This window comes from Stomoxys calcitrans, chromosome 4 (genome assembly GCF_963082655.1).
Source record: "Stomoxys calcitrans chromosome 4, idStoCalc2.1, whole genome shotgun sequence".
In the NCBI taxonomy this organism is placed as follows: domain Eukaryota; kingdom Metazoa; phylum Arthropoda; class Insecta; order Diptera; family Muscidae; genus Stomoxys; species Stomoxys calcitrans.
The window spans coordinates 94,009,517-94,035,856 of record NC_081555.1 but is presented as its reverse complement, the minus strand read 5'-3'; the positions used below and the strand labels follow the sequence as shown (position 1 = coordinate 94,035,856).

Genomic DNA, 26,340 nt, shown 5'->3' with positions numbered 1-26,340 from the left:
GAGAATAGGACAGCTCACACCATCGCGGTATTATCAAGGCGACGATAGGAAACCTGGAAGAAATGGAAGAGATTTCCAATCGGATACCTAAAACGACACTGAAGGTCAAATGTGAGGTACTGCTGCCAGCGGCACGAGTTCGGATTGACTACTGCCAGCGGCACAAGTTTGGATTGATGGAATTCTGGTATTGCCATCTGGAAGTTCATGCTACACGGATGGTTCAAAGCATCGAGTGTAAGAAGTATATTAACGCCTTCTCTGAGAATGGCACGATCCGTATTGTTTGAGTTCCGGGCCATAGCGGTGTAAGGGGAAATAAAAGACCAGACGATTTGGCAGTGAAGACCAGAGGGCTGCCGTCAATAACCTTGGTTAATCCGAAGCCTTTCGGGGCGACACAGTCCCGAGTTAATGGTGTGAGACGATCATATACCCGAACGGAAGGCGCAGATCATGAGAAGACGAGGCTATTACTGAAAGGAAGTTAAAAGAAAATCAGTATAGCTTTTGGTATCATAGCGGGACACATATAGGACTACGAGCTCACTCATGCACATAAGACTACGAGCTCACTTATCACGATTTGGCAGTGAAGGACAGAGGACTGCCGTTAATAACCTTGTTTAATCCGAAGCATTTCGGGGCGACATATTCCCGAGTTAATGGTGTGAGAGACGAACATGTACGGGAACGAGAGACCCAGATCGTGAAAAGACGAGGCCATTACTGAAAGAAAATTAAAAGGAGATCAGTATAGCTTTTGGTATCATAACGGGACACAGGACTACGAGTTCAATTATGCAGAATAGGTGCGACAAGTGATAACATGTGGTGGAGATGATGAGATGTTGGAGCATTTCCTCCCCGGCTTTCACGGTAAACATACATCGGCACTTAGGTGGGGACACAATACCAGACTTGAATCGACTAAGTGACGTGATGTGGAGAACAAGTAAGGATTTTGCTAGTAGCACCGAATTGCTGAATTAGATTTTTTCGAGGTTACTTTTGATTACTTAGAGCACACAACAAACAGATTGCCGGCTTAGCCGTATGACCATAAATGATATGGGTTAACTATGAGCACTACACAGGCTGAAGTTTTGAGCTCCGATTTGTGTGGTGTTCATTGTTATCACGAGATAGTGGAATGCTCCATACGGAGTAGCTGCGATTGCAGAGATTGCTCACCTATAGGAGCTAAATGAGGATCGCCACCTCCACATATATACATGTGGCTACAACAACAACCATAATTACATGGGATGGATTAATATCCGCGCCCCTTTTCAACCTTACCTAACACCTCTAGCAACTGTGGTTAAAATAAATAGCTGAGGCTACAGCTATGATGTTAAAGGAGCTTTTTCTTTCATCAAGCAGCAACTACCTACAATGTATTATCCTTGATAGAATGTCCCACATATCAGGTAGTAAGGATTAAACAAACAGGGAGACAGCTTATAGCAAATAATCCAAAGTGGGCAAATCTGTGAAAATGGGTCTGGCAGTAAATGGAGATAAGACAAAATGGATGGTATCAACTCCCACTCCCCACGTACACCCGAGTAGATAAAGAAAATGTAGAAAGTTGGAAATCACAACTTTGAGACGAATTTATCTACCACGGCACTGCCGTAACCGAAACGAGTGACACCAGTTTTGAAATAAAGAGAAAAATTACATTGGCAAACAAAGCCACGTTTCGACTGACGAAAATTATACCAAACAAGACACTTATACTACCCGTGTTGTTATATGGTTCCGAGTCATGGGTACTTTTGAAACATTTTCCATCTCTTGTACCTATGGAACTAAGGAACCAAAAATAACTAAACGCCCTTATTCCCGTTGTCGGAAGCGAAAATCGACAGCAGTCGTAGTCGACAACCATGATACCATTTTCTAAAAATTTAGACATTCGACTACGCCATCGCCAACCGGAATAAGGAGGAAAAATTGTCGACCCCCGGAAAATTTTTATTTCGTTGGAATCAGTATACGGCACTTGGGCCGTTATTAGTAATAACTTGTTTAAAAAACCACCATTTGCTTTGTTTACCTTTGAGATAAAATATGCTCGACACGCCTTGCTTCTTGCTCTGATTGGTCGAAGCAATTTTGCCGAAAATTTGAAATATCACGGCGAGTAGAATTTTATTCGCCTTGTTTATAAATTTTGGCATATGAAGTTTCCAAAAAAGATGCTTTGTTGTAGCAATTCGCCGTTGCGGCCACCTTATTAAATACGCCTTGACACAAAAGTTAACGAATTTTCAAATTTGACCACTGAAATCGAGCGTCATTCTGTGTTGTCATATATAAAATTGTTTTTTAGGCGTAAAATTGTTTAACTTTTGCGCGTTGCTTTTGTGGTATTTATTTGAAGAGCTGTATTTTTCAACGCAACGCTCAAAAACAAAACTCAATAAAACCCAACCAAAGTAGCAAAACAACTCATTCTGTTTTGGTCTTTAGGTGACTCTGAAGAATGAAACAAAAGAAAACTTCAGATCAGTTGTTCGTCGTTGCTATTTGTTTGGGAGAGTGAAAATTCAACCACAAGAAATCTATAGCCTATGAGGCAGAGTTCTGAGACTAGGATTTTCAAGTTCCCAAAAAAGACGCTTTGTTGTAGCAATTCGCCGATGCGGCCACCTTATAAAATACGCCTTGACCCAAAAGTTAAACAATGTTCAACTTTGACGACTAATATTGAGCGTCATTCTGTGTTGCCATATGTGAAGTAGGTTTTTGGGCGCCAAAGCTAAAAATTGTTTAACTTTTGCGTGTTGCTTTTGTGGCATTTGTATGCAGAGTTGTATTTTTCAACTCAACGCTCAAAAACAAAACTCATTCTGTTTTGGTCTTTAGGTGACTGAAGAATGTAACAAAAGAAAACTTCAAATTTCTAATCTTTGTTCGTAGTTGCCATTTGTTTGAGAGAGTGAAAATTCAACTATAAGAAATCTATAGTCTATGAGGCAGAGTTGCGGCAAAATTCTGAGATTAGGATTTTAACACAGGCTAAGCCTTCGAATAATAGCGAAAGGACACACTTCTACAGCAAAATTTCAATAGAAATTTTCATGACATTTTTGATAATAATCCAATATACTGTTGTGCTCCAAGGATTAACTTTGCCTTTCATCCCTTGAAACAACTTATGGTTATTTGTTTGCTTTTGAGAAAAAGAGTGATAGTGAATCCTAGAACAAACCCAATTTTTAACATTTTCTTAGGAAATCCAATTGGAAAATGTGACTATGTAGAAACAACAAAGTTTGATTCTCTCCAAAGACTTTGGTCTGTCGCTACTGTGGTATCACAATGAACTTTAAATTGTTTGAGTTAACATATGTCATTAGGGGGCGAACAGTAATTTTTTGCAAAAGTTTTTGAGTAAGAAACTTTATTTAGTATGGCTAAAGAAGATTGAAAATAAGTTGTGCTTGTTTCATTTAATAGCTGAAAGCTGAAATTGAAGCGCCTTAATATTATCCATAATAGTGGTTTGTTAACATCTTATTGATTTTGTATCGTATTGCATGTTTGCTGTTGTTAGTTTTATAGACAAAAAACTACAGTTTTTATTTGTTTTTTTATATATTTTCTTTTTAATTTAATACTAAAGAAATTTACACAAGACTTTCTGTCGGTAGATTTTAAATTTAAATATATATCGGTTTTTTAGTTTTACTTTTAATTAAACTATGATTTAGGCCTAAAATATGCATTCCTTTTTGTTTTTATCTTTTCTTAGTTTATTGTATGCCCTAAAATATGTAACTTTAGTTTGTTTTTGTTAAATTATTTTATTTTTCTTGTTCTCTGTTTTTAAAGTAAACTAAAAATTTTAATTTAATAATGTCACAATGTATTGTATTTTATTTTGTTGCCATAATTTTGTTTTCTATTTTTAAAATTGTCAAAATTAAAACTCCCTTTTTCTGCATTAATTTGTTGTTATTGTAAGTTTTTTTTGTGTTAGCTTGTCTCTTTGCTGTTTGTTTTTTATCTGTGTTTTGTTTTTTTTTTAAGAGTTTTCATAGTATTACTAGACAAAAATTATTAATAAAATCAACGATAATCAACTATTTTTAAATTATTATAGAAAAAGAAGAAGTAAATAACTTGAATTCTTTTCATTTATTTATCATTATTCTCATAGAAAATTATTTCATAGGTTTATTTATTTTTATTTTAAGAAATAAAAAATATAATTTTTGTTTTGTAAAAAAATACAACTAAATCTAGAAACGTTAAATTACAAAAATATTGAATTTTAATTCTATATGTTTTTTGTTTATAAAATTAAGTTTTTCTTCTCATAAAAAAAAACTTTTCAAGCATTTAAAAGTAAAAAAGAAATGAAAAAATAAAAAAAATGAACACTAATCGAGAAAATAATATGCTAAATCCTAAATTACAAATTAATAGTAATTAATTAAAACACAAATCAGTTGCTTATACTTAGTTGTTGCTTTCTGGTTGAGGGGAGTTGTGTGATACTTGATGGTTAATGGAGGGGATGGTTTTTTGATGGTGGTAATACATAATGATAGGCATAATAGAAGAAGATAAATATCTGAAGCTTTTTATTGTTGTTCTTATATAGTGTGCTATTTTCGAATATTTTATTTATATTTTCGTTTTTTTTTCTTCTGGAAGTATAGTTTTTCTTTTTTCATGTTTTTCATTTTATTTTATATAGATTTATTTTACACTTGCTGTTGCTTAGCTTGTATTGGTGTTACATTTTGTTTTTGCATTTGCTGTGTCTTATGATTTCATCATTTACTGATTGATATACATTCTATGTGTTTTGGTTTTTTTTTTTTGTTTTTATTTTTTTTTTCACATGGATTTCTGTTTCTAAAGCCAAGTTTCTCTCACTTTATATTACATTATAAGCATAGTTTAATCAAGTTTTTTGTAAAATCTGACAAAAAATATCCATAAAAAAAAAATCAAGAAAAATGCGAGGTAATTTTTAGATATTACTGGAGAGTTATAAAAATTCATTAACATTTCTCCCATAGAAGACTAAATTCAAGCAACATTTTGCTGAAGTTTTTAAACTTTTAAGGTTGGTGCCAAATTCAGTTTTGAAATTTTATCCACAGTTCTTATATTTTAATGAAAATTGTCCTTCAATCATCATCACAACAGATATTCTTTTTTTATTGAGATGGTTCTTCGTCTCATCTCATAGAACTATGTTATGATGCTTTCAAATGAGATTGAACCAAGGTTGCGTAAAGATCGGACAAAAACTGTGAGTTCTACTGCCTTAAAAGGCCATATCGTATGAAAGATATATGTGGGAGCTATAACTAAATCTGATCCGATTTTGACGAAATTTTGCACACGTATGAGGATGTCAAATAAAATACCGCATGCCAAATTTTGTAAAGATCGGATCAAAACTATGGCTTCTACAGGCTTAAATGGCCATATCGGATGAAATATATATATATGGGAGCTATATCTAAATCAGAACCGATTTTTTGCAAAATCAATAGCGTTCGTCCTTGGACCAAAAAAGGAACTTGTGCAAAATTTCATGGCAATCGGACAACAAATGCGACCTGTACCTTGATCAAAAGAATACATGGACAGACAGACGGACATAGATAAATCGAATTAGGAAGTGATTCTAAGCCGATCGGTATACTATATATCAATGTGTCTAGTTCTTCTCCTTCTTAGCGTTACAAACAAATGCACAAACTTATAATACCCTGTACCACAATGGTGGTGTAGGGTATAAAAAATGCTTGAATAATATCTCTCCGATGAGTTGCCATAATTGATAAACGAAGCTTTAACGAACCTATTTGGTAAAGAAGTAGCCATCGGAAATCATTCCAAAGAGCATTTTGTTGAGACAACGACACACCCAAGCCTCTGGTGGAAATCGAACCCACGATCTAGTCACTGGTCATCTGATTACGCTACTACATCAGCACTTAAAAAGGTTTATTATAGAGACGACATTTTGACAAAATTTCCTACATAGAAATGAAATGTTGACAAAATTTCCTATAGAAATGAAATTTTGACAAAATTTCCTATAGAAATGAAATTTTGACAAAATTTCCTATAGAAAAGGAATTTTGACCAATTTAAAAAAAAAACAAATAAATAAGAAAATTTCCCAAAAAACGGGTTACAATCAGCAAACCTTTAGAAAGAGTTCAGTATTTTGAACAAGGTCCAAAATTTTGACCAGTCGCACAACGGTAATGCCGCATGGAAAAGTACCATTGAGTATAAAATAAGTTTCTTTCTTTTTGACTTATGGAAGTATCGTGTTTTCCTTTGGACACAACTCGAACATCACTAGAAAGAGCTTATAACTATTTCCATCAACCATACAATCGGATATTGTCCGACTGCAGACCATAGAATTCTGTTTCCATTACAAATAGAAAAAAACACCTTTTTAATAGTAAACGCAAAACGCTTGAATTCAAATAGAAAAACAGAAAACTTTTTTAAAGTAAGCGCAAAACGCTTGAATTGCATTAACCCTACGGCGGGTGAAAAGGTCCTTGGGGTCATTGATCTCTAAAAATTAAAAAAAAGCGTTTTAATATAAAATTTCATACAAAAAGTACAAGGCCTCTGTGAGCGGATGACTCAATCGTCGGAGGGTTAACAATATTGCTATATAAAAAGTTTCAGGATTTGAACTAAATTGCCGTTTCGAAACAGACTTGAAAAATGTGTTCAAATTTAAAAAGTTTACCGAACTTTAGCCAACAAAAATTAACTTTATAAACATGGATAACAGGATTCACTGAATAAGGTTAATCCAAGCGATCAGCCAACATACAATTTTTTTAATTTTTGGCAGTACTTGGCATTGAGGATGTCAACTTGTTCTCTTTTTTTACATTAATTTTTTGTTTCCGATTTCTCCTATTTGATGACATTTTCAATCGGCAGATTTGACATCCTTAATGATGTTCATGAGGCCCATCCAATTTATGTTTTGCAAGTGAATCCTGCATGGAAAATACCTCTTGTCAAGAAAAAAAAACATTTTTTTTGTAGTTTCAATTTTTAAACTAATTGAAAAGAAAAATTACATAAATCTCTCTGATTTTCTCGGCTTTATATAAGATGATTTATATATAAATTACATCTGTATATAAATATATTTATATGTATATATGTTTTTGTATAAAGTTATACAAATATGTGTATATAGATTTATTTTTCTCCTATATAGAATATATAACTGCGAATGTATTTCTGTGTGTACATATGTATATTGTATAGTTGATTTATATTTCTATTGCTAAAAACATGATTATATATATATATATAATTTTTTTGTCATAATTATTTCATTAATAGGAATACTTTCGAGCCTGAAATTGTTTGCATTGTGTTTTTACAAAAACAATATTCTTATACGAAAAGAATTAAAAAAGAAGAAAGAATTATTATGCAAAAAAGAAAATTTGAAATGACAAATATAAAGGCATAGGAAAATAAAAAGAAATTTTAGGTTTTAAAAAATAAAAACTTGTAAAATTTGTTTTTATTTTCTCCATCATAGGAGATATTTTGATTTTTTTTTACAATTTTTTTAATAAAAATTACTAATATGTTTTTGTTTTTAAACTCAAAACAAAAAGATGTTGCAATTTTCAAAAGAAAACAAATTTAAATCGTTTGCACAATATATCTATATTATAGTTTATAATTTAATGCTGCCTTATATGTTCTATCAATTTTTATATTCCTTTATAAGAGCTTTGTTTATTTGTATTTATTATTTACAATTAAATCATATATACAATACTTGGTAACTTTTTTTATATTATTTTCATACATACAAATATTTACTTCTTTATGTTGAATGGAAAACACAAATATTTTGGGGAAAATTTCTGATATCAAAAACATTGGGCGAAAACTTTTGCTAATGTCACAATAGAAACACTAACACACACTCACAAAACTCAATTGAGGCTTAAAATATGTTTTTGACAGTTCTATAAAGGAAATTTGTCAAATAAACCTATTTGAAATCTACATCAAGTTTCGTGAATAACGGTGTAAATATCTAAAGCTTTCAGCATGTGTTCACAAAACACATGCGGATTAAGAGTTTGAGTTGAGACAAATTATATTGAAATATCAAACAAAATAATACCTAAAATTGTAAATTTACTATTGCTTACTGGTTCTTTATGCAAGCATATAAGGCCCGTAAATTAAAGAGAGAGAGAGAAAGAGAGCGTACTTAGCGCATCATAAGCTATCAAAGAGATTAACTTTGTGTGTGTAAAGAGTACGACTAGAGTACCTTTGTGTGTGTAAAGAGTACGACTTTGCACTTATAATCCATGTTTGAGAATTAACTGGTGTGAGAGACAAATGTATTTTCTGTTAAACCGTTTAGCACAAAATGAATATGAGACTTATACATATGTAAGATACTCTCTTTAAATTTTTTTTAATTCGCTCTTTATGAGTTAACATTAAATTATACACCCTTATTCCCGTTGCCGAAGGTGAAAATAGACAGCAGTCGTAGTCGAAGGCGAATTTCACATTTCATGATATTAACTGTAACTTATTCGAAAAAAAAATATAAAAGTAGGTTCCATACTCTTTCGACAAACAGGCGCGATGTAGTTTAAAATTTCGACATTCGACTGCGCCATCGCCAACCGGAATAAGGGGGATTGAATAAAAGACATAAATTCTATTCACTTCAACGATTGTTTTCCAAATGTGTAAAATTAATGGCCGCGTACAGTGAATATCATATGTGTGGCTTGTACTGAATAGACTGAAATTAGACCATGGCCAGTATTAGGAAAGTAAGATAAAATCCTGTTTATACATTGAAATCTAATTTAAGGCTCTTTCTAGCTGATTTTAAAAAAAGAAAACAAAAAAAATCTCTCTATTGTGAATTATTTATCTCTTTATTGAACGAGAATTATTGAAATTTAGGAAAGCGATTGTTTAATTCGATTATCACTTGTACAAAATTTGACATAAAAATGTAAATACAAGTAACATAACAACCCTTAAATACGAGATGAAATTTCATTCGATACGAAACCACACTAGATCACGTATGCGGTAATTCGGCCCCATATGATTTGAGCTCATGGCGGAACAATTAAAGGTGGTCTTATTTGTACAACAACCGCAAATCATCATGGTGAAATCTGCAAATCAATCATGGTGAAATCTGCAATCAAGCTGATCGTACTTTTGCCATCACACGCAAAGAAATTTGTGTGTGTGTATACATGTGCGTACATGAGCAGAGAATATGCGGGAAAGAAGATAACAACAAAGAGAATGCAAACAAAAATCTGTCATCTTAAAACCGTCAAACCTGCCCAGCTGCTAACGGCTGTTCGCGTGAGACCACCTTTTTAAATTCGCATTGATTTGAGCTATTAAAACAGGTTTAAATGAGCAGTGTAAACGGTGTTTAACTTTGTACTTGTTTTTAATCGTTAAATCATTCGTGTTTGTCGGCAGCCATTAGGAATGGGAATACATGTCGATTATGTTAAAGCTCTGTCTAGTCTATGCTGGTAGAGTAATTGATGGAGAAAAGCGACGTCATATAAATCACGAGCTGTATGGCGACGTTAGCTTGTTAAACGTATCAAAATACAGCGATTGCATTGTCTAGGTCACATTGTTAGAATGAATAAGGTGCGTTCAAATTTCGATCGCTGCCAGAATTTCATTTCGCTACAGAGATGACTCTCTAAATGATGTTTTTGAAAATTTATTTTTAGACTTTTTTCGTTTCATTTCTCCTTTGAGACGAGCTTACTGGTCGAAGATTTTTTGTTTGTTTCTGTGCATTTTTCGGAAGTAGTGCTAATAGAACGCTAGACAACGGCAACGGCTCTAGATGTTGCCTGAGAGTCTAGGTTAGAATGCCGGCCGGGCGGCTCCCCGAATTTTTGGGTCGATTATGAATTGCAACGCAACTTCAGTTGAGTTGCCAACGGCCAAATTTTTTTATAGAATATTCCATTTCTGTATTAACCTCAAACTCTCACTCAAAAACACTGATATTGCATGAAACTGATGGGTCGATTATGAATGGCACTCCAACTTCAGTTGCGTTGCCAACGCCCAAATTTGTTACATAAGTTTCCATTTCTGTATTGAATTAAGTACCTTTTTTTCAAATTTCTTTGTAGCTGAACTTTACAAATTTGAACAAAATTTCCAACTTTATACTAATTATCTCCTGGCAACGCAACTGTAGTCGAGTTGCAATCCATAATCGACCCATGAAAAAGATTTCCAAATTTGTACTAATTTTTATTTCATGGTTTTATCTACTGGCAACGCAACTCTAGTTGCGCGACCATCCACAATCGAACCCTACATTTTTCGATTTTTTTTCCTGTGAAGTAAGCCAAAAAGACGAAAGACCAGCTTCCTGATCGAAGATTTTTTTGCAATGGAAGAGTAAAGAATTTTTATTTTTAAACTCCTTTTGTTTTTAACTATGGTATTATGCTGGCCTTTCTCAAAAGTAAATTTCCTAGCCTTCACCGATGTTTTGTCTTAATTTGATCTATTAAAATATCATTTAGGGTAAAAGTTCCTTTAAATCAAGTAAAAAAACGTTCAGCTTATTTAAATATTTGACATATTTAAATTAAGTTCTACATCGTTGACTTCAAGCTTTAAAATTAGGACAAAAATATTTTTAAATTATCAAAGAAAAAAAAACAAAATTTTTATAAAACATTTCATAGCAAACTGGTTCTGTATCTCAAACTCAAACACGACAAGTGCTGTCACTTTCTGTATTCACAAAACTTTCCTTATGTACGTCAAATAAGAATAGAGCGCGCTTTAATCGGCATGTATTCTCAGTGTATTGTACTTTTTTTATAGACATGTGTCTATACGTATGTTCGATGAAATAAAGCTCGCATTAAACGAAAAAATTGCAGTATTATTCCAAAATCCATTTTTCATATTAAATTTTTTGTACGTATCACACGATGTGTGACTTTCAGAGTTGCCACATTTAAAAAAACATATGAGAACACATATCGTGTAATATCACCTTTGGAAGGTTATCGTTCGTTTAATATGTCAAAAGCAACTTATTATACTATATAGAGCAGTGATGGACAGACACAGACACACCTTTGCACATTATTTTCCTATGTGGCGGAGTTAAGAGGACGCGAGGTCTAGTTTTAATTTAAAAGCTTGTGTGTGCCCATCGTTGGTATGGAGAAAAAACAACTGATTTAAAGTAAACGAAAAGTTCGTTCGAGATACAGAGCCAGACTTTAAATGTACACTCTTGCCAGGTAAAAACATACATACCATAATGATTGGACCGCAGCTTTTGGTACAATTGCACATTTATTCCAATAATTTCGAAACGAACGAATAAAATTTTGTGCAGATGATTTCTCCCAAACTCTAAATATTACCGATTTGAAACCGTTTGAAATGGTTCATAATCGCTCCGATAGGTGTAGCAAGCCCTGATTATCATTGCTTTGATCGCAGGTTCGATTTCCACCAAAGTTTTAGCCTTGTCGCTGCTAGTTTTACAATGAAAAAAAAAAAAAAAAGAATTGATTCCAGACGCTACTATAACCTAATTGCCAATTACCGTATGATTGATTTTTAGAAAAGGCAAAGTGCTTTTTTTAGATGCGGAATATTTTTCTATTATTATACTTTTAATTGTAGTTCACCTTGATAATGAACATCACAAGAAACGAAGGAATTTTTTTTAAAGATTACTGAAAGAAATTGCCAGACAACAAATGGATTTCATCAGACAACATGACACTGTCAGAAGTTTCTTAACGTGGCTAGGACTTTTTACCAGTGCTATAGTGTTGCTCTCTAACCTAAAATCTGTCGGGCCCAAAGTTCATAGCTAGATATTTAACTAGCATAGCTAAAGACCCCGCAATTGTTGTCATCATTAGCAAGGGTATGACTGCAACATGGAAAATGTTTCAGATATTCTCACTAAGATTTGAAACCACTTGATAAGCATTATAAGCGAATGATATGCTTGCTGTCGTATCGTAGAAAATATCGAAAAGGGGCACAAAAGGTGGCGGCATTCGTTGAGAACAAAAATTTTTTTTAATTGGGCCTTTTAAAATTCATTTATGTCGAATCTTACGGACTTCCAGCAGTGTTGTCAGTATTTTTCCCTCCCTTGTATCCAAATTTCGAATCCTTGTCCCTGAAATTCCCCCCATTAAAACTGAACTTTACCAAAATTATCTCCAAACTATTTCGAGTGGCACACCGATCGGACTCTGCTATAAAATGGAGGCCCCTTATCATTGAGCTTAAACTTGATTCGGACAGCACTCATTGATGTGAGAAGTTTGCTCCTGTTCCTTGATGGAATGTTCATGGGCAATTTACATTTTGCATTATTTTTTACTGACGACCGAAGCCACTAAGGATGTGTCACATGAGTTGTATGAAATGGATAGCGATATAGGGTACTTTTTTTAAGCATTATACATTCAATGCAAGTCAGGTGTACTGGAGAGATCCTCATTCCCATTTTAATTGGACAGATAGTTATCTATGGCATGCAATAACATTCGATAACATATCCTTTGCACTGTATTGTACTAAGAAAAAGGGACTTAGGGGTAGCAACCCAACTCAAGTTGCGTTGCCAACGGGCAAATTTGTAATAAAAATTTCCATTTCTTTATTGAAGTGCGTACCTTTTTACAAATACTTAGTAGCTGAATGCTCAAAACACTGATATTAGGTCTGTTCGCTTACTTTTCCAGTAAAAATTTACAGGAAAGTAAGAACAGAACAGGTTTGGATTAAACTAGAACACAACAAGTGTCTTATTTTAGTCCAATCCAGTGCAAGTTCGATTTTCTGTATACAATTTCAGTGCAAAGTTGTCTTGGATAGTTATCGATATCATGCGATAACAGATATTAAATACCAATAAAAAAAACAAGTAAAACCCCGTTAACACTGCTGTTTAAATCCGGATTTAATGGCTCGATGATCTGTTTTCCCTTTATAAAATCAGACGAGAGCCTTAAATCCAGATTTAATTAGCAGTGTAAACGGGGTTTAACTTGATGTAAATACTTCCGATTTATGTTTTTTTAATGAAGACACTGATACTACCCGTGTTGTTATATGGTTCTGAAACATGGGTACTTGTGAAAGCAGATGAGGCAGTGCTTGGAGTATTTGATAGAAAGATTCTTCGTAAAATATATGGACCAGTTTGCGATAATTGAGAATATAGGCGACGTATTAACCACGAGCTGTATGACGACGATAGCCTAGTCACGCGTTTCAAAATACAACGGCTGCTTTGGCTAGGTCATGTTGTCAGAATGGATGAAGAAGCTCCGGAAAAGAAGTCTTTTGAAGGCAAAACGGGAAGACCAAAAGCTCGATGGAAAGATCAAGTGGTGGGAGACACCACGAAACTTGGTGTCAGAGATTTTAGAATCTCAGAAGATTGAGGCGCATGGAACGATATTCTACGTCCGGCTATTGGAACAAATATTCTGTCATAGCCAATTAAAGTAAGTAAGTAAGTAATGAAGCCTTAATATATGATTATTTGACAGTTCTGTAAAGGAAATCTGGTAAATAAGTCTATTTCATATACACATCAAGTTTTGTGAACGCCTGTGTAAATGTTTATCAAAATCATAGCCAATTTTTGCATCGAGTTGAATTTAAAAGCTTAAATCACTTTCACAACAACAACGAAATCAACGCAAATTCCCACTAGGCTATCCAAAAATGTGGGACACTTCCTAATGGATATTCTAGTTTTTATTTGCATTATCATGTGTAGCAGCCACAAGATCAAAAGACTTATGATTACAATGTGCAAAAGGGAACAACTTATGAAAAAAAGTTTAAACTCCAAACAAAGCATTTGACGTTCTTGTGAGATTTGTCTAAAACTCTGGAATTGAAAAATTCTATCAGCTGGGCAAGTGACCTAAGCTTCTTTTGTGAACCTGCGCTAGCTATCAAATTCCCATGTCAACAATTTCGTCCCCATTATCGAAAATAAATCCCCGATTTGGGGAGAAATCCCCAATACTAGCAACACTGACTTTCATTAACAATGTGTGCACAAATTTTTGAGTGCGCGAACACACATATACGAGTACTTCTGAATTGATCGAACACACAGGCGTTCTGTGTCATAGGCAGACATGCTAAAATATGCAAAACGGTTATTAATTATGCAAATTTGGACTGGATATCATTCGAATACTTTATTTGCCAGCAGAAGAGCGCGAAAGCGTGAGAGCGAGCAAATTTTTGAGTTTGATAATTGAAAGCTTGTAAAATTCTGCTGGAGGTTTTTTTTCAATATGGCTCCTCTCGATGGCTCAATAGAAAAATGGCTCACAAATTAGACCTTCGAAAAAAGTGTCAAATTGATATTGAAGTGGAACAGGTGAACGAGGTGATATTGAAACCAATTTAAAAAGGAACTTTTATGAAAACCTACAAAATATAGCTCTTAGTGGCTCAATAGAAAAGTTGTACTTTTTTGCTGTTTATGGCCGTAACTTCCTCTAATATCTTAACAAAATTTGTTCAAAGACATAACAGTGATGAATACAAAAAAAAAGTACTGTGCGCAGGCCATTTCGCTCGTATAAAATGCAAGTGTACTTTGGCCACGAAAATTCCTTCAGTTCTTTGTTTTCAGTTCACTGATAAGAAATGCCCTTGTTATTCCGAGTCTGAAGTCGAACTATATTTTGAGATAGCTCCCATTTAGAGCGAAAATTAGGAAATTTTACCTCTTACATAGAGCGTATTTTTCCATTAGATTACTTTTAAATAAAAAAAAAATCTTTCAACCCCGTTCCCAGGGATCCCGATTTCGATACGCATGATCTAAGTATTTTCTACACAAGCTCACATTTCGATATAACCGCCATATACTTGAATTGTAGCTCAGAGGTTAGCATGTCCGCATATGACGCTGAACGGCAGGGTTCAAATCCTGGCGAGACCATCAAAAAAAATTTTTCAGCTGTGGTTTTCCCCTCCTAATGCTGGCAACATTTGTGAGGTACTATGCCATGTAAAATTTCTCTCCAGAGAGATGTAGCACTGCGGCACGCCGTTCGGACCCGGCTATAAAAAGGAGGCCCCTTATCATTGAGTTTAAAACTGGAATGGGACTGCACTCATTGATATTTACTAGAATTTGCCTTTGTGTGCTAACGAAGGGTTCATTCATTCGATTTCCATGAGGTCCAACCAATTCTCTAATTTTGTATAAGGTTCATTGGGTAATATACATATATTAATATAAGGTAATCTATTAATATAAGGTAATATCCCTCATCATTGGAGTTTTTGCTCTGTTGGCATTTTTAGGTTTATATCATCAATTATATTCAGGAAAAACTTTAGTAACGTTCAATTATAAAATGAAAACTCTTTCCTTTCTTGCGGCCTCGAAAATAATTAAAAATGGCTAATCACGAAAAAAATACCAATGACGCGCGGGTACTTTTGATGTTTGAAAACCATCAAAAAAAGTACCAAAATTATCATCCCTGAAATGGCACAATGCATACTAGCCTATGCGACCCATCATATGGTAGCAAAGAGAAATTAACACAAAAATTCCAAATCTTATGCCATCATTTTACAATGCAGTGAAAGTGGGAAGACACATACAAGTCCTATTTTAAATTTATTTCTCTAAATCTCAATACACAATTTATTTAGAAAAACGAAATTAAAGATCATATTTTTTGTAATTTATATTTCTAAAAATGTATCTTATGTCTTTATTTTCTAAATTTTTGAGTTTATTATATTTTTGTTCATTATTATATATACGGTATAATAATAAGAAAAGTACTTATGATGGATTTTATTGTGTTAAAATATTTTTTTTAATTTCGGCCTTCTTTTGTCCCATACAAAAAAAGATAGGGAGCGAGATAAAGAGATAGAGAGTGGGTGGATGAATGTGTATGAGAGAAAGGGATGATATTTGCAAAAATGTGTTGTTCTTGTTATGTGTGGTTGTTGGTGCTGAATATTTTACACTTTGTAAATGTTAAACAAACAAAAAAATACTATAAACACAAAGAAGTGAAAATAAAAACAAATAATTTTAATGGCGAATGTGTTTGGGTGTTAAATAAGAAAATGTGAAAAATCTCTGAAGAAAACTGTACCTAAATTACTATCAATGATTTTAAATAGTAAATAAAAAACGCCATAATTCTTCGTTTTAATATTGTTGTTGTTGTTGTTGTTGTTTTCTATATAAAAAAAAGTTCACTTTACAATATTTATATTAGTTATGTTTTTTTTCTTTTTATCTTATAGTTCAAATTAAAACAAAAAAATATATATTATATATAGTATGTATATTTGTATATGCCGTTGAATCGGAGAGTATGATTTTGAAATAACCTAAAAGGAATTTTTAGGGTTTTCTTTTTTTTTTAAGAGAAGTTTTCTGCTGTCGTATAAACTTTTATAACTCAGTTACTTATGTAATTTGCAGAAAACAAATACATGATTAAAAAAAACGATGTATGTATATATATTTTTTCTCGTTAAATAAAAATTACACAGTAATTTTTCTTTCTTGATGAGTTTTACAAAAATTAAAGCGTATTGTAAAAAATGAAACTGATTTCCTTAAAAGAGAATATAAATTGTTATGCAAATGTTTGAATAATGGTCAAATGGTCCTTGAGAAGTTGTTAAAACAAAATTAAGAGCACTAAACCACAGGACAACGAACAACGAGCATAGGCTAAGGCGTCATATTTGAATTCCAATGCTGAAGGAGAGGTAGTTAAGATTTTGGATATATGACAAAAGTTGCTGCTAAATATAACAAGTAATTCATATTTCATGAATATTTTCAGGAAATCTTCATCATAGGTTAAGGGCTTACTTATATTAATTATTATTTTTTTTTTTTTTGTTTTAAAAAAGTTACCTTCAAATATTCATTCTATCACAATACATCTCATAAAATTTCAGCATCAAGAATTCTGTTCTGTTCGATGCCCTGTGTAAGTTTGCTTTGTTGCTGCTTTTGTTGAAAAGTGAGAGAAAAAGTGGTAATTCTAGATGTCACTCTTGAGAAGGGAAAAAAGAACAAAAACAAAAATTAAATTATTGTTAAAAAAGAAATAAAATTCATAGAAGGAGAAGAAAGATCGCGTGCCGGATTGGTGTTTGATTGTTTTGATTTTTGAAGTAGTTGGAATTGTTGTTGTTGTTGTGATTCTAGGGGATTGAATATTATGTGTTGTTGGTTGGTTGGTTGATTGGTTGTGGTTGGTATTATATTTCATAAGCAACATTTGGGCATAATATTATTATTAAATCTACTGATTTTCATCATCATCACCCTCCCCATCGTCATCATCATGGTCATCATGATGGACGGTCTGTTGTTGTTGTTGCTGCTGCTGCTGCTGTTGCTGGGCCTGTTGTGCGGCAGCTACTGCTAGTAAGGCAGCTTTTTGTGCCGCTTGCTGTTGGGCTTGCATGGAAGGTGCAGACATAGCAATTGTCCCACTTGTCTTGTACTCCGTCATTTCCTATATAAAGAATAGAGAAAAATTTTTATTAAAGATGTATGTTTGATACAAAAATTAAGGTTAGGTTACGTCGAAAAGAGGGTGAAGATATTAAACCGCTCCATGCCATTATGGACATATACCTAAGCCAGTAATCGGCTTGTTGTGCGCTCTGAAAACTAAAAAGTTACCTCAAGAGGTGTCAAAAATCGAAATAAGAAAAACCGGTGGCATCAATCTTCAGATATTTTTACAGAAATGTGAAGTTATGTGTTATGACTTCCAACAACTGTGCAAATTATGGCCCAAATTGGTACATAAACTGATATACCATCAGTTTATGTACCAATTTGAGCCATAATTTGCACAGTTGTTGGAAGTCATAACACAACACTTCATGCACAATTTCAGCAAAATCGGATAGGAATTGCGCCCTCTAGTGGCTCAAGAAGTCAAGATCCAAGATCCGTTTATATGGCAGCTATATCAGGTTATGGACCGAATTGAACCATACTTAGCACAGTTAGTGGACGTCATAACAAACAACTTTACGCAAAATTTCAGTCAAATCGGATAAGAATTGCGCCCTCTAGAGGCTTAAAAATCAATATTAAAACTAGGACCGATTTGGCCCATTTACAATCCTAACCGACCTACACTAATAAGATATGTTTGTGCAAAATTTCAAGCGTCTAGCTTTACTCCTTTGAAAGTTAGCGTGACAGACGGTGGCTTTCCCCTCCTTATGTTGACAACATTTCTGAGGTACTATGCCATGTAAAACTTCTCTCCAAAGAGGTGTCGCACTGTGGCACGCCGTTCAGACTCGGCTATAAAAAGGGAGGCCCCTTAACATTGAGCTTAAAACTTGAATCGGTCTGGACTCATTGATATGTGAGAAGTTTGCCCCTGTTCCTTAGTGGAATGTTCATGGGCAAAATTTCCATTTGCAGTCTGTCATCCTTTATGCTAGTGACTCTAGAGAGGTTGATAGAAATATATCTTAGTGATGAGTGGCTATTGTGGGTAGGGGAGTTTCCCGGCATTCTTAGAAAAATATTTCGGGAAGCTTTACGTTCGACTGCGAAGTGGGCTACCGAAAGTCTAGACGTAAATCCGTCTAAGACGGAATTTTTTATTTTCAGCAGGAGATACAGGTTACCCACAGTGATACCTGTCTCCTTGGGAAGAGAGAACGTTCCATTTACTGAAAGCTTAAAATACCTAGGTAATTTGCTGGACAGGTAAAAGTTGGGGGGTTTAAAATCCCCAAAACGTGTCACTGGGTGTATACTGCAGTGGTCGGACCTATTGTTTTATATGGTGTTGAGGTCTGGTGGACGGCACTTTAAAAGTCCACCTAGTGTTCAATACTCAGCCGGATCCAAGGGATGGCTTGTTTGTACATCACATACGGATACTGTGTTATCCTTGAGACAATGCCCGATGGATGTTCCAGTCAGTGTGGATTACACATTGCCTTCGCCGCTTTTTGATAAAAAGTACTGTACCATTATTCCTGATAGAACCGTTTGGAAATACGATATCCCTGGAAATAGAAGTTACATAGACTTCTATACGGATGGTTCAAAATTAGACGACAAGGTGGACTTTGGGGTGTACTCTGAAGAAATACGACCGTTCATGTCAAGAAGTGTGTTTCAGAGAACTGCATAAGACGCAAAATTTGACACCCAATAGCTACTTTAATTTGACACCCAATAGCCAAAGCATAGGGTGATAGTTGCCCGAACGTTAAAGTAATCGATCAGTGTGTTTTTCAATGTGGTCATCGGCATCGTGTGTCTGTTGTACCGACAAGTGTCTGTTGTACCGACAAGAGTCTGTAGTACCGACAAGTATCGGTCGTTCCCCCCGAAATTTTTCATTTTGCGTGATGAAATAACTCGCACTGTCATATCGAGCATAACTAGCAATCAGTTTTTAGCAAGAGCTGTTGCCGCCCGGCATCTCACTGAGATTATTCTTCACTCGATACCACTGATGTTCCGCGACTGTTATTGCAGCTACTCCTTATGCGAAGCATTCCATTATCCGCAACCTGTGGACCCGGTAGCTCCCATCTAAGCTTCTCGCGATGACGATGAACACCACTCAGATTGAAGCTCAAAGCGAAAAGTGTCTGTAGTACCGATAAATGTCTGTAGAAAGTGTCTGCATTACCGACAAGTGTCTGTAGTACCGTCAAGTGTCTGTAGTACCGATTAGTGCCTGTAGTACCGACAACCTAACCTAACCTTTTGAATTGTTACACATTGTTGGATATAACCCAAAACTGGGAATCTTTCATATACACATTTGAAGTCAGTTCCCTAACTTCCTAAATTTTTCAATTCGATTGCTATTTATTCCTTATAACTTTTTTAGTTCATTCATTCTTTTATTCATTTTGTCAGCTTCCTTTGCATTCGTTTTATTGCAAGTTGTTTATTATGATGGTGGTAATTCAATCAACATACAATCCACAAACTTACCCTTTCATATCGTGCCTTGTCCTTTTCAGCCATTAGTTCATATTTCTGTTTAACCTCGGGTTCAACATCAGCCCATTTGCGTCCTAGCTCTTTGGCAATATCGCCGACACCATATTCAGGATTTACAGCTTTCACTTCATTACGTTTCTCATTGCAGAACCAGAAGAAGGCAGATCTAAAATAAATTTGTAAAAGGCAACAAGACAGTATAAAAATGTTCTTCATTGTTGTTTTCAAATTTCATGTATAGTGAAAAATGTATCTAAGATTGTTATCTACGAACTCACAATGATCGTTTCGGCGCGTTAGGATCCTTCATTTGTTTCCTCTTTTTGCCTCGACCCACAACTGTACCCTTAGGAGGCACATAATTTTGCATTTCCAGTTCATAACGAGCTTTATCTTTTTCAGCCATTTCGTGGAATCGTTTCTTTTCCTTGTCAACCATTGTCTATTGATAAAAAAAAATAAACAAAAACATTTTAATATATAACAGATGCAAATATTACATTACAACAAACAATAGAATAGTAAATGTATGTTGATAGGAGCAGCTAATGGCTTAAAATATTTCATATAAACATACGAGTACATATGGGATTATCAAATTTTATTATATAACATCCAGCGTCCAGCTATAGATTATAGACGGTATTGAAAGGAAAGCCTTTAGGCGGTAGATGGCGTTAAGGACGTCTAGGGGCTATAGACGACCATAGAAAATCACATGTAGACCGTACTAGAGGGTCGTCATTCCCATGGCAGCCGGTGGTACGTACCGGATTGACCCGATGGAGTTCTTCATTTGCAAAAGCTGCCGCCTCAGTGTATAATACAGCAACTAGAGGGTCGTCGATAGGCTATGAACGGACCTAAAAGACGGCTCTCTAAGAACACCTTTATGCTGTATATAGTTCCAATAATGACATGAAAAGAAAAGTCGCCCTAGTAAGCCGCCTATAAACGGTCTTAGAAGGTCACTTACATGATATAGAAATCAAAACTCCAAAAAAGGTCTCCTATACGCTATTAATGATCCTAAAAATAAACAATAGGCTATACACGGACCTAAGAGAGTCGCCTATAGGTTACGGCTCTAAATGTCAACCTAGGAAGGCTTATATAGACTAAGATTTAGATTTAGATTTAGATTTATTTGTTCGTTTTCACATACAACAAGATAACAATGATCTTATAAGCACTAGAAAGTCGTATAGGCTTTAGATGTTCCTAAAAAGGCCGCCTATTGGTCCTAAAGGAATACCTATAGGCTTTGGCGGTTCTAAAAGCTCGGCTATCTATAGGATATAGGATATCTGTAGGTAAAAGACGGACGTCTGTACGCAATATAAGGCACTAGTAGTTACAGCCTATAGAAAGGATAAGAAAGACGCATATAGTCTGCCCTAAAAGGAGGTCTAGTGCCGTCTATATGCGTCCTTTTGGAATCGTCTTTAGCCTACAGACATCCTCTTAGGACCCGCTATAACCCCCTTTTTGGAGAGCCCATAGACGTCTTTCATGCACCGTATTTATGGACAATGAACGGTCAGCCATGCCAAACTATTTGAGGACATCGCCAACACGTCCCTCCAGCCAGGCCATTAAACGCTGGGTCGCGAATTATCTGTGTGAGGTCGCCAGTCATTTGTGGAATTTAGGTATAAGAAGTTGAAGCACCGTAGAGTAAAACAGGGGGTTCTCCCCCAAGGAGGGGTGATATCTCCGGCACTGTTTAACCTCTACCTATCCTCCATTCCACCCCCTCCAGACGACATAGAGATCGTATCATATGCGGACGATTGTACCATCATGGCATCAGGCCCCCGACCCATTGTTGACATCTGCGATAGGTTGAACGTCTACCTCAAAGAACTTGCCCATATTTCGCTGAAAGAAATCTGAAGATATCTGCCATTAAATCTTCAGCCACATTGTTCACTACAAATACGCGTGAGGTGAATTCCGAGCTGACCGTGATGGTCGATGGAGAAATGATTCTGGCCATCAAATGTTCCAAAATATTTGACGTGACATTTGATAGCCCTTACACATTTTCTCCCACATGTCACAGCAATTTGCGATAGTCAAAAGTAAAAACAAGGTCCTCAAGTCACTTGCCGGGAGCACTTGGGGTGCGGGCAAAGAACTGCGACGGGCTGTCTCCTCAGTTCTCGTGTGGACCACCTCCATCAGGAGACGTGAAAGATGTATGACTAGATTGTAACCAAGGACCACACGATACACGTCACCTGTTTAACTGTCTAGCCAGACCCACTCGACTCGGACACAGAACCCTGTGGACGCACCCAGTCTTAGTTGCAGAGTTCCTGGATCTTGACACTACACAGAATCAAGCAGACGAAAGATAGAACACAACAAACTGCTACAACAACAACAACAACAATGGATGGATCTAAAAGGACATCTTGGTCCGTTATAACATATAGTCGAATTTCTATGGCTGTTTATATCCTATAACCTACTAATACTAGAGTCGTTCTTTTAGGATCTAAATAGCCTATTCATCATTTTTGGGACCGCACAAATCACATATAGGCGTCCTTTTATTGTCATCTATAGCCTACAAGCGTCCTTTTATGGTCCATCTATAACTTACAGGCAACTCTCTAGGCCTCTATATAGCTATAGACGAACTTTTTAGAGCATATTTATGTCCTGTAAGGACCGTCTGTGGTTTAATGGGGTTCATTTAGGACCGTCTATAGCTTATAAGTGTTCTTTTAGAACCTTCTTTATTCTATAGGCGTTCGTTAGGGCCCATATGACCCATAAGAAATCTTATCGAACAATCTGTAGCTAATATGCGATCTTCTAGAGTAGCTGTTTATAGCCTATAGGCGACCTTTTAGGACAATCTTTAGAAGATAGGCGGCCATTTACGGTTCTGCATATTCAAGGGTTCGTTATATCCTTTAATTTATTATCTTTTTAAGATCATTGAATTTTTTTCATCTTTGGTTAGGACAATAACGGTCTGATACCACTCATTATTGGCAAAATGGCATTACAAAATTTAGCAGCTGCAATAAATTGCTTTGCTTGTTCCCTAGAACTTACTGCACCACCCATCAAATGAACAAAATGCCATATGACACAACCACCCAAAATATACTGCCTCATCAACCTACCTACCCCTAGTTGGCGTTGTTGTGCAACCCTTATAACTTTTCTCTAGTCTTGCGCCACACTTCCTTGGTTTCTGTCGACCGTCGACGTGGACATGAAGCAACATAATTTATTTAATCACGTCTGAACCATTCAAAAAAAACCAAAGAAAAATAAGTAAATTTAGTTGGCTAATGCTTGTGTGTAGAAGATCAAAGGACATTGAGCAAAAATGAATCAGACGGGCAGAACGGTTTGTGATAATAATTTAATAAAATTAGTGCACAAAAAAGGTCTTTTTGTATATGCAATCATTTAATAAAAATAATTTGTAATTACCTATTTCATGTTTTAGCGAATGATTGCCTATAAATACTCTCATTAGAAAATGACAGACTTCGATAATGAGTGAAGCGAAATCCACCAGGAAATGCCTGTATACGGAAATAACCAGAACTTCAACATCGTGTCTACAATTCCTTCAAGATTCCGTTAATTTTTGCATGAAAATGCATGACGGAAAATGCCGTCATCCGCAAATAGTCCAACTCGAATTCAAAGTCTGGACTAGGAATCTAATGAGGACTTAACATGACACACCATGATGCGTAGTCATTGTAATAGTATTGGTGAAAATAAAGGTGTAAGCGTCAAATGATTTTTTTTTTTTCGATGAATGGCGTTTATCGATTACCGTTTACAAAGAAATGTGTAATCAATAATTGACAGCTCATGGAAAATACGTTCTGTGCCAAATAAAGTTATAAAATTAGATGTAAAGTATGAAAAATTAAATAAAATCAATGAAAAGAAAAAATCGATGTACCGTTTTTGGCAAAAGCTGTAATAAATACGTACACACGATGAGTACGATCATGATGTGACGTATAAACCGCCAATAAAACTTTTGACTAATCGATTAAACGATTTTTTTTTGTAAAAAATTCAGAAAGTCAAAGTCGATTTTCACAGATTAAAAAGTCAGAAAGTCAACTTTGGGTGTGTGCCAATTAATAACACTTTACTATGGTGAGATGTAAAAATGCTATGGAAGATATTCTTTTTTTTACAAATAAGAAAAATTTTATATTTTGTTGTTTCAAACAAATGGTATATTTTCACACAATGCAAATTGTTGTCATTTCTGCCAAAGCAAAAACAAGCCACGCCATATCAAATTATCAAAATCTATTGAAAATCAAAAACAAGCCTTAAACTAGGTTTATTTGACAGTTCTTTAAAGGAAATCTGTCACATAAACCTATTTTAAAGCTACATTAAGTTTTATACCGGTTTTTAATGTATAACACCGGTTTCCATAACATTTAACGTAGATTCTAAATTGGTTTATTTGAAGATTTCCTTTATGGAATTGTCAAATAAACCTATTTCAAATTTACATTAAAATTTGTGTATAAGGGCGTAAATCTATAAATTTATACGTTTGTAATTACAAATCTTTTAATCTTCTGGCAGCTGCACGGTGCAATGTAAATAAAAACTAGAATGTCAATTTGACAGTGTACAGAAGTTTGACAGAAAGTGGGAATTTCGACCACCCCAAAGAGTTGTATCGTAAATTATTTTGACAGAACATTGTGTTACACCTACACCCCCACCACGGAACAATTTCTACGAAAACCATACTGTCGATAGCAAAGGCCATTGGACACGAATACACCAAAAGATGGTGGTCATGACAATGGAATGTGATCGCAATTAGCTGGTGATGGCGGCTGGGTAACATTTTAAAGCATGGTTGCGTAATCGAGAATCAGTCGCTAAGGCACATTTGCTTTACAAATTTGCCCATGAACATTCCATTAATGAACAGCAGCAAACTTCTCACATATCAATAAGTACGGTCCCATTCAAATTTTAAACTCAATGATAGGGGACCTCCTTTTAATAGCCGAGTCTGAACGACGTACCGCAGTTCAATTTTTATATGGCATAGTACCTTACAGATATTGCCAGCATTAGGAGGGGATAACCATCTACGGTGGACTCCGGCACATGCACATTGGGCAAGTGTTAATGTATGACCCCGGTCGGAGACATTTATACGTCGAGATTCTCGTTAACCTTTTATACTCCACTTTTTTGAGGCTTTGAAATTCAATCCCGAGTTGTGGATAATTTATATTCGGCTTGAAAATTTTTCTTTCAAAAATTTTAGCCAGCAGGCAAGAGATAGCTAACGAGTTATTCTAAACATCTCGAACGTGTGTTGTTGTTGTAGCCACAATTTCATGTGGAGGTGGCGATCCTCGTCAAGCTTCTTACAAAAATTTTAGCCAACAGGCAAGAGATAGCTTACGAGTTATTCTAAACACCTCGAACATGTGTTGTTGTTGTAGCCACAATTTCATGTGGAGGTGGCGATCCTAGTCAAGCTCCTATAGGAGAGCAATCTCGTTCGGTCCAAAGGACCGATCGCCGCGGGAACAGTGTGGCCATTGGTTATTTAAAGGCGCCAATAACATCATATCGAGCATCATAGACACTCAGTATTTGTGCAAGAGCCGGTGCCGCTCGGCCTCTCACTGAGACTCTCCGCTCGATACCGTTGATTGTCCGCAACCTTCGGACGCGCCCGGTAGCTCGCAACTAAGCTTCTCGTGACAGCAATGAACACCACCACGTTGACGGACCTGACTGTTTCAGCCTGTGTGGTGCTCACAGCTATCACGTACCGGACCGTATGATATAAGGCCTTTGCTTCTTCTGGTGATGCCTTATATTTGTAGACGCTGCATGTAGACGCTGATTATTTAGAAACTTATTACTTTTAAGTATTTTGGCGATGAAGCTCGCAGCTCAGTACTGACATTTTTTTCAAACGCTAATTCTAAAGCGCCGATATGCGAATTCAGCACGAATCAATGTGGTGAAATTAGATTACACACACACAAAGTTTTAAAAGAAAAAAATTAATACCGAAAAGTTACACGAATGATAAAGAGTAGTTTTTTAGGTCGTAGGCCTTCTTACCACTCATAAGTATCTTCATTCGCGTTCCATCCTAAATAACAGAGAGTTTGAAAAATTTGTGAGTTTTTTGGTGTGAGTTTTTTTACGATGTGCGAAATATCACATACAAACAAGAAGAT

At 35.3% G+C, this 26,340-nt stretch overlaps 1 protein-coding gene across 6 annotated transcripts in view; it reads right to left on the bottom strand.

Annotated features, from left to right (window-relative positions):
• Positions 1-12,593: 12,593 nt before the first annotated feature.
• The window catches only part of LOC106082136 (high mobility group protein DSP1), an 84,172-nt gene continuing 70,425 nt past the window's right edge, over positions 12,594-26,340 (bottom strand). For all 6 annotated transcript variants that reach the window (XM_059367025.1, XM_059367027.1, XM_059367026.1 and 3 more), the window contains 3 exons: positions 20,386-20,549; positions 20,099-20,273; positions 12,594-17,624 (listed from right to left, as the gene is read on the bottom strand). In XM_059367025.1, the coding sequence (XP_059223008.1) occupies positions 17,409-17,624; positions 20,099-20,273; positions 20,386-20,549 (555 nt within the window). In that variant the 3' untranslated portion in view covers positions 12,594-17,408. The remainder of the gene's footprint in view (positions 17,625-20,098; positions 20,274-20,385; positions 20,550-26,340) is intronic.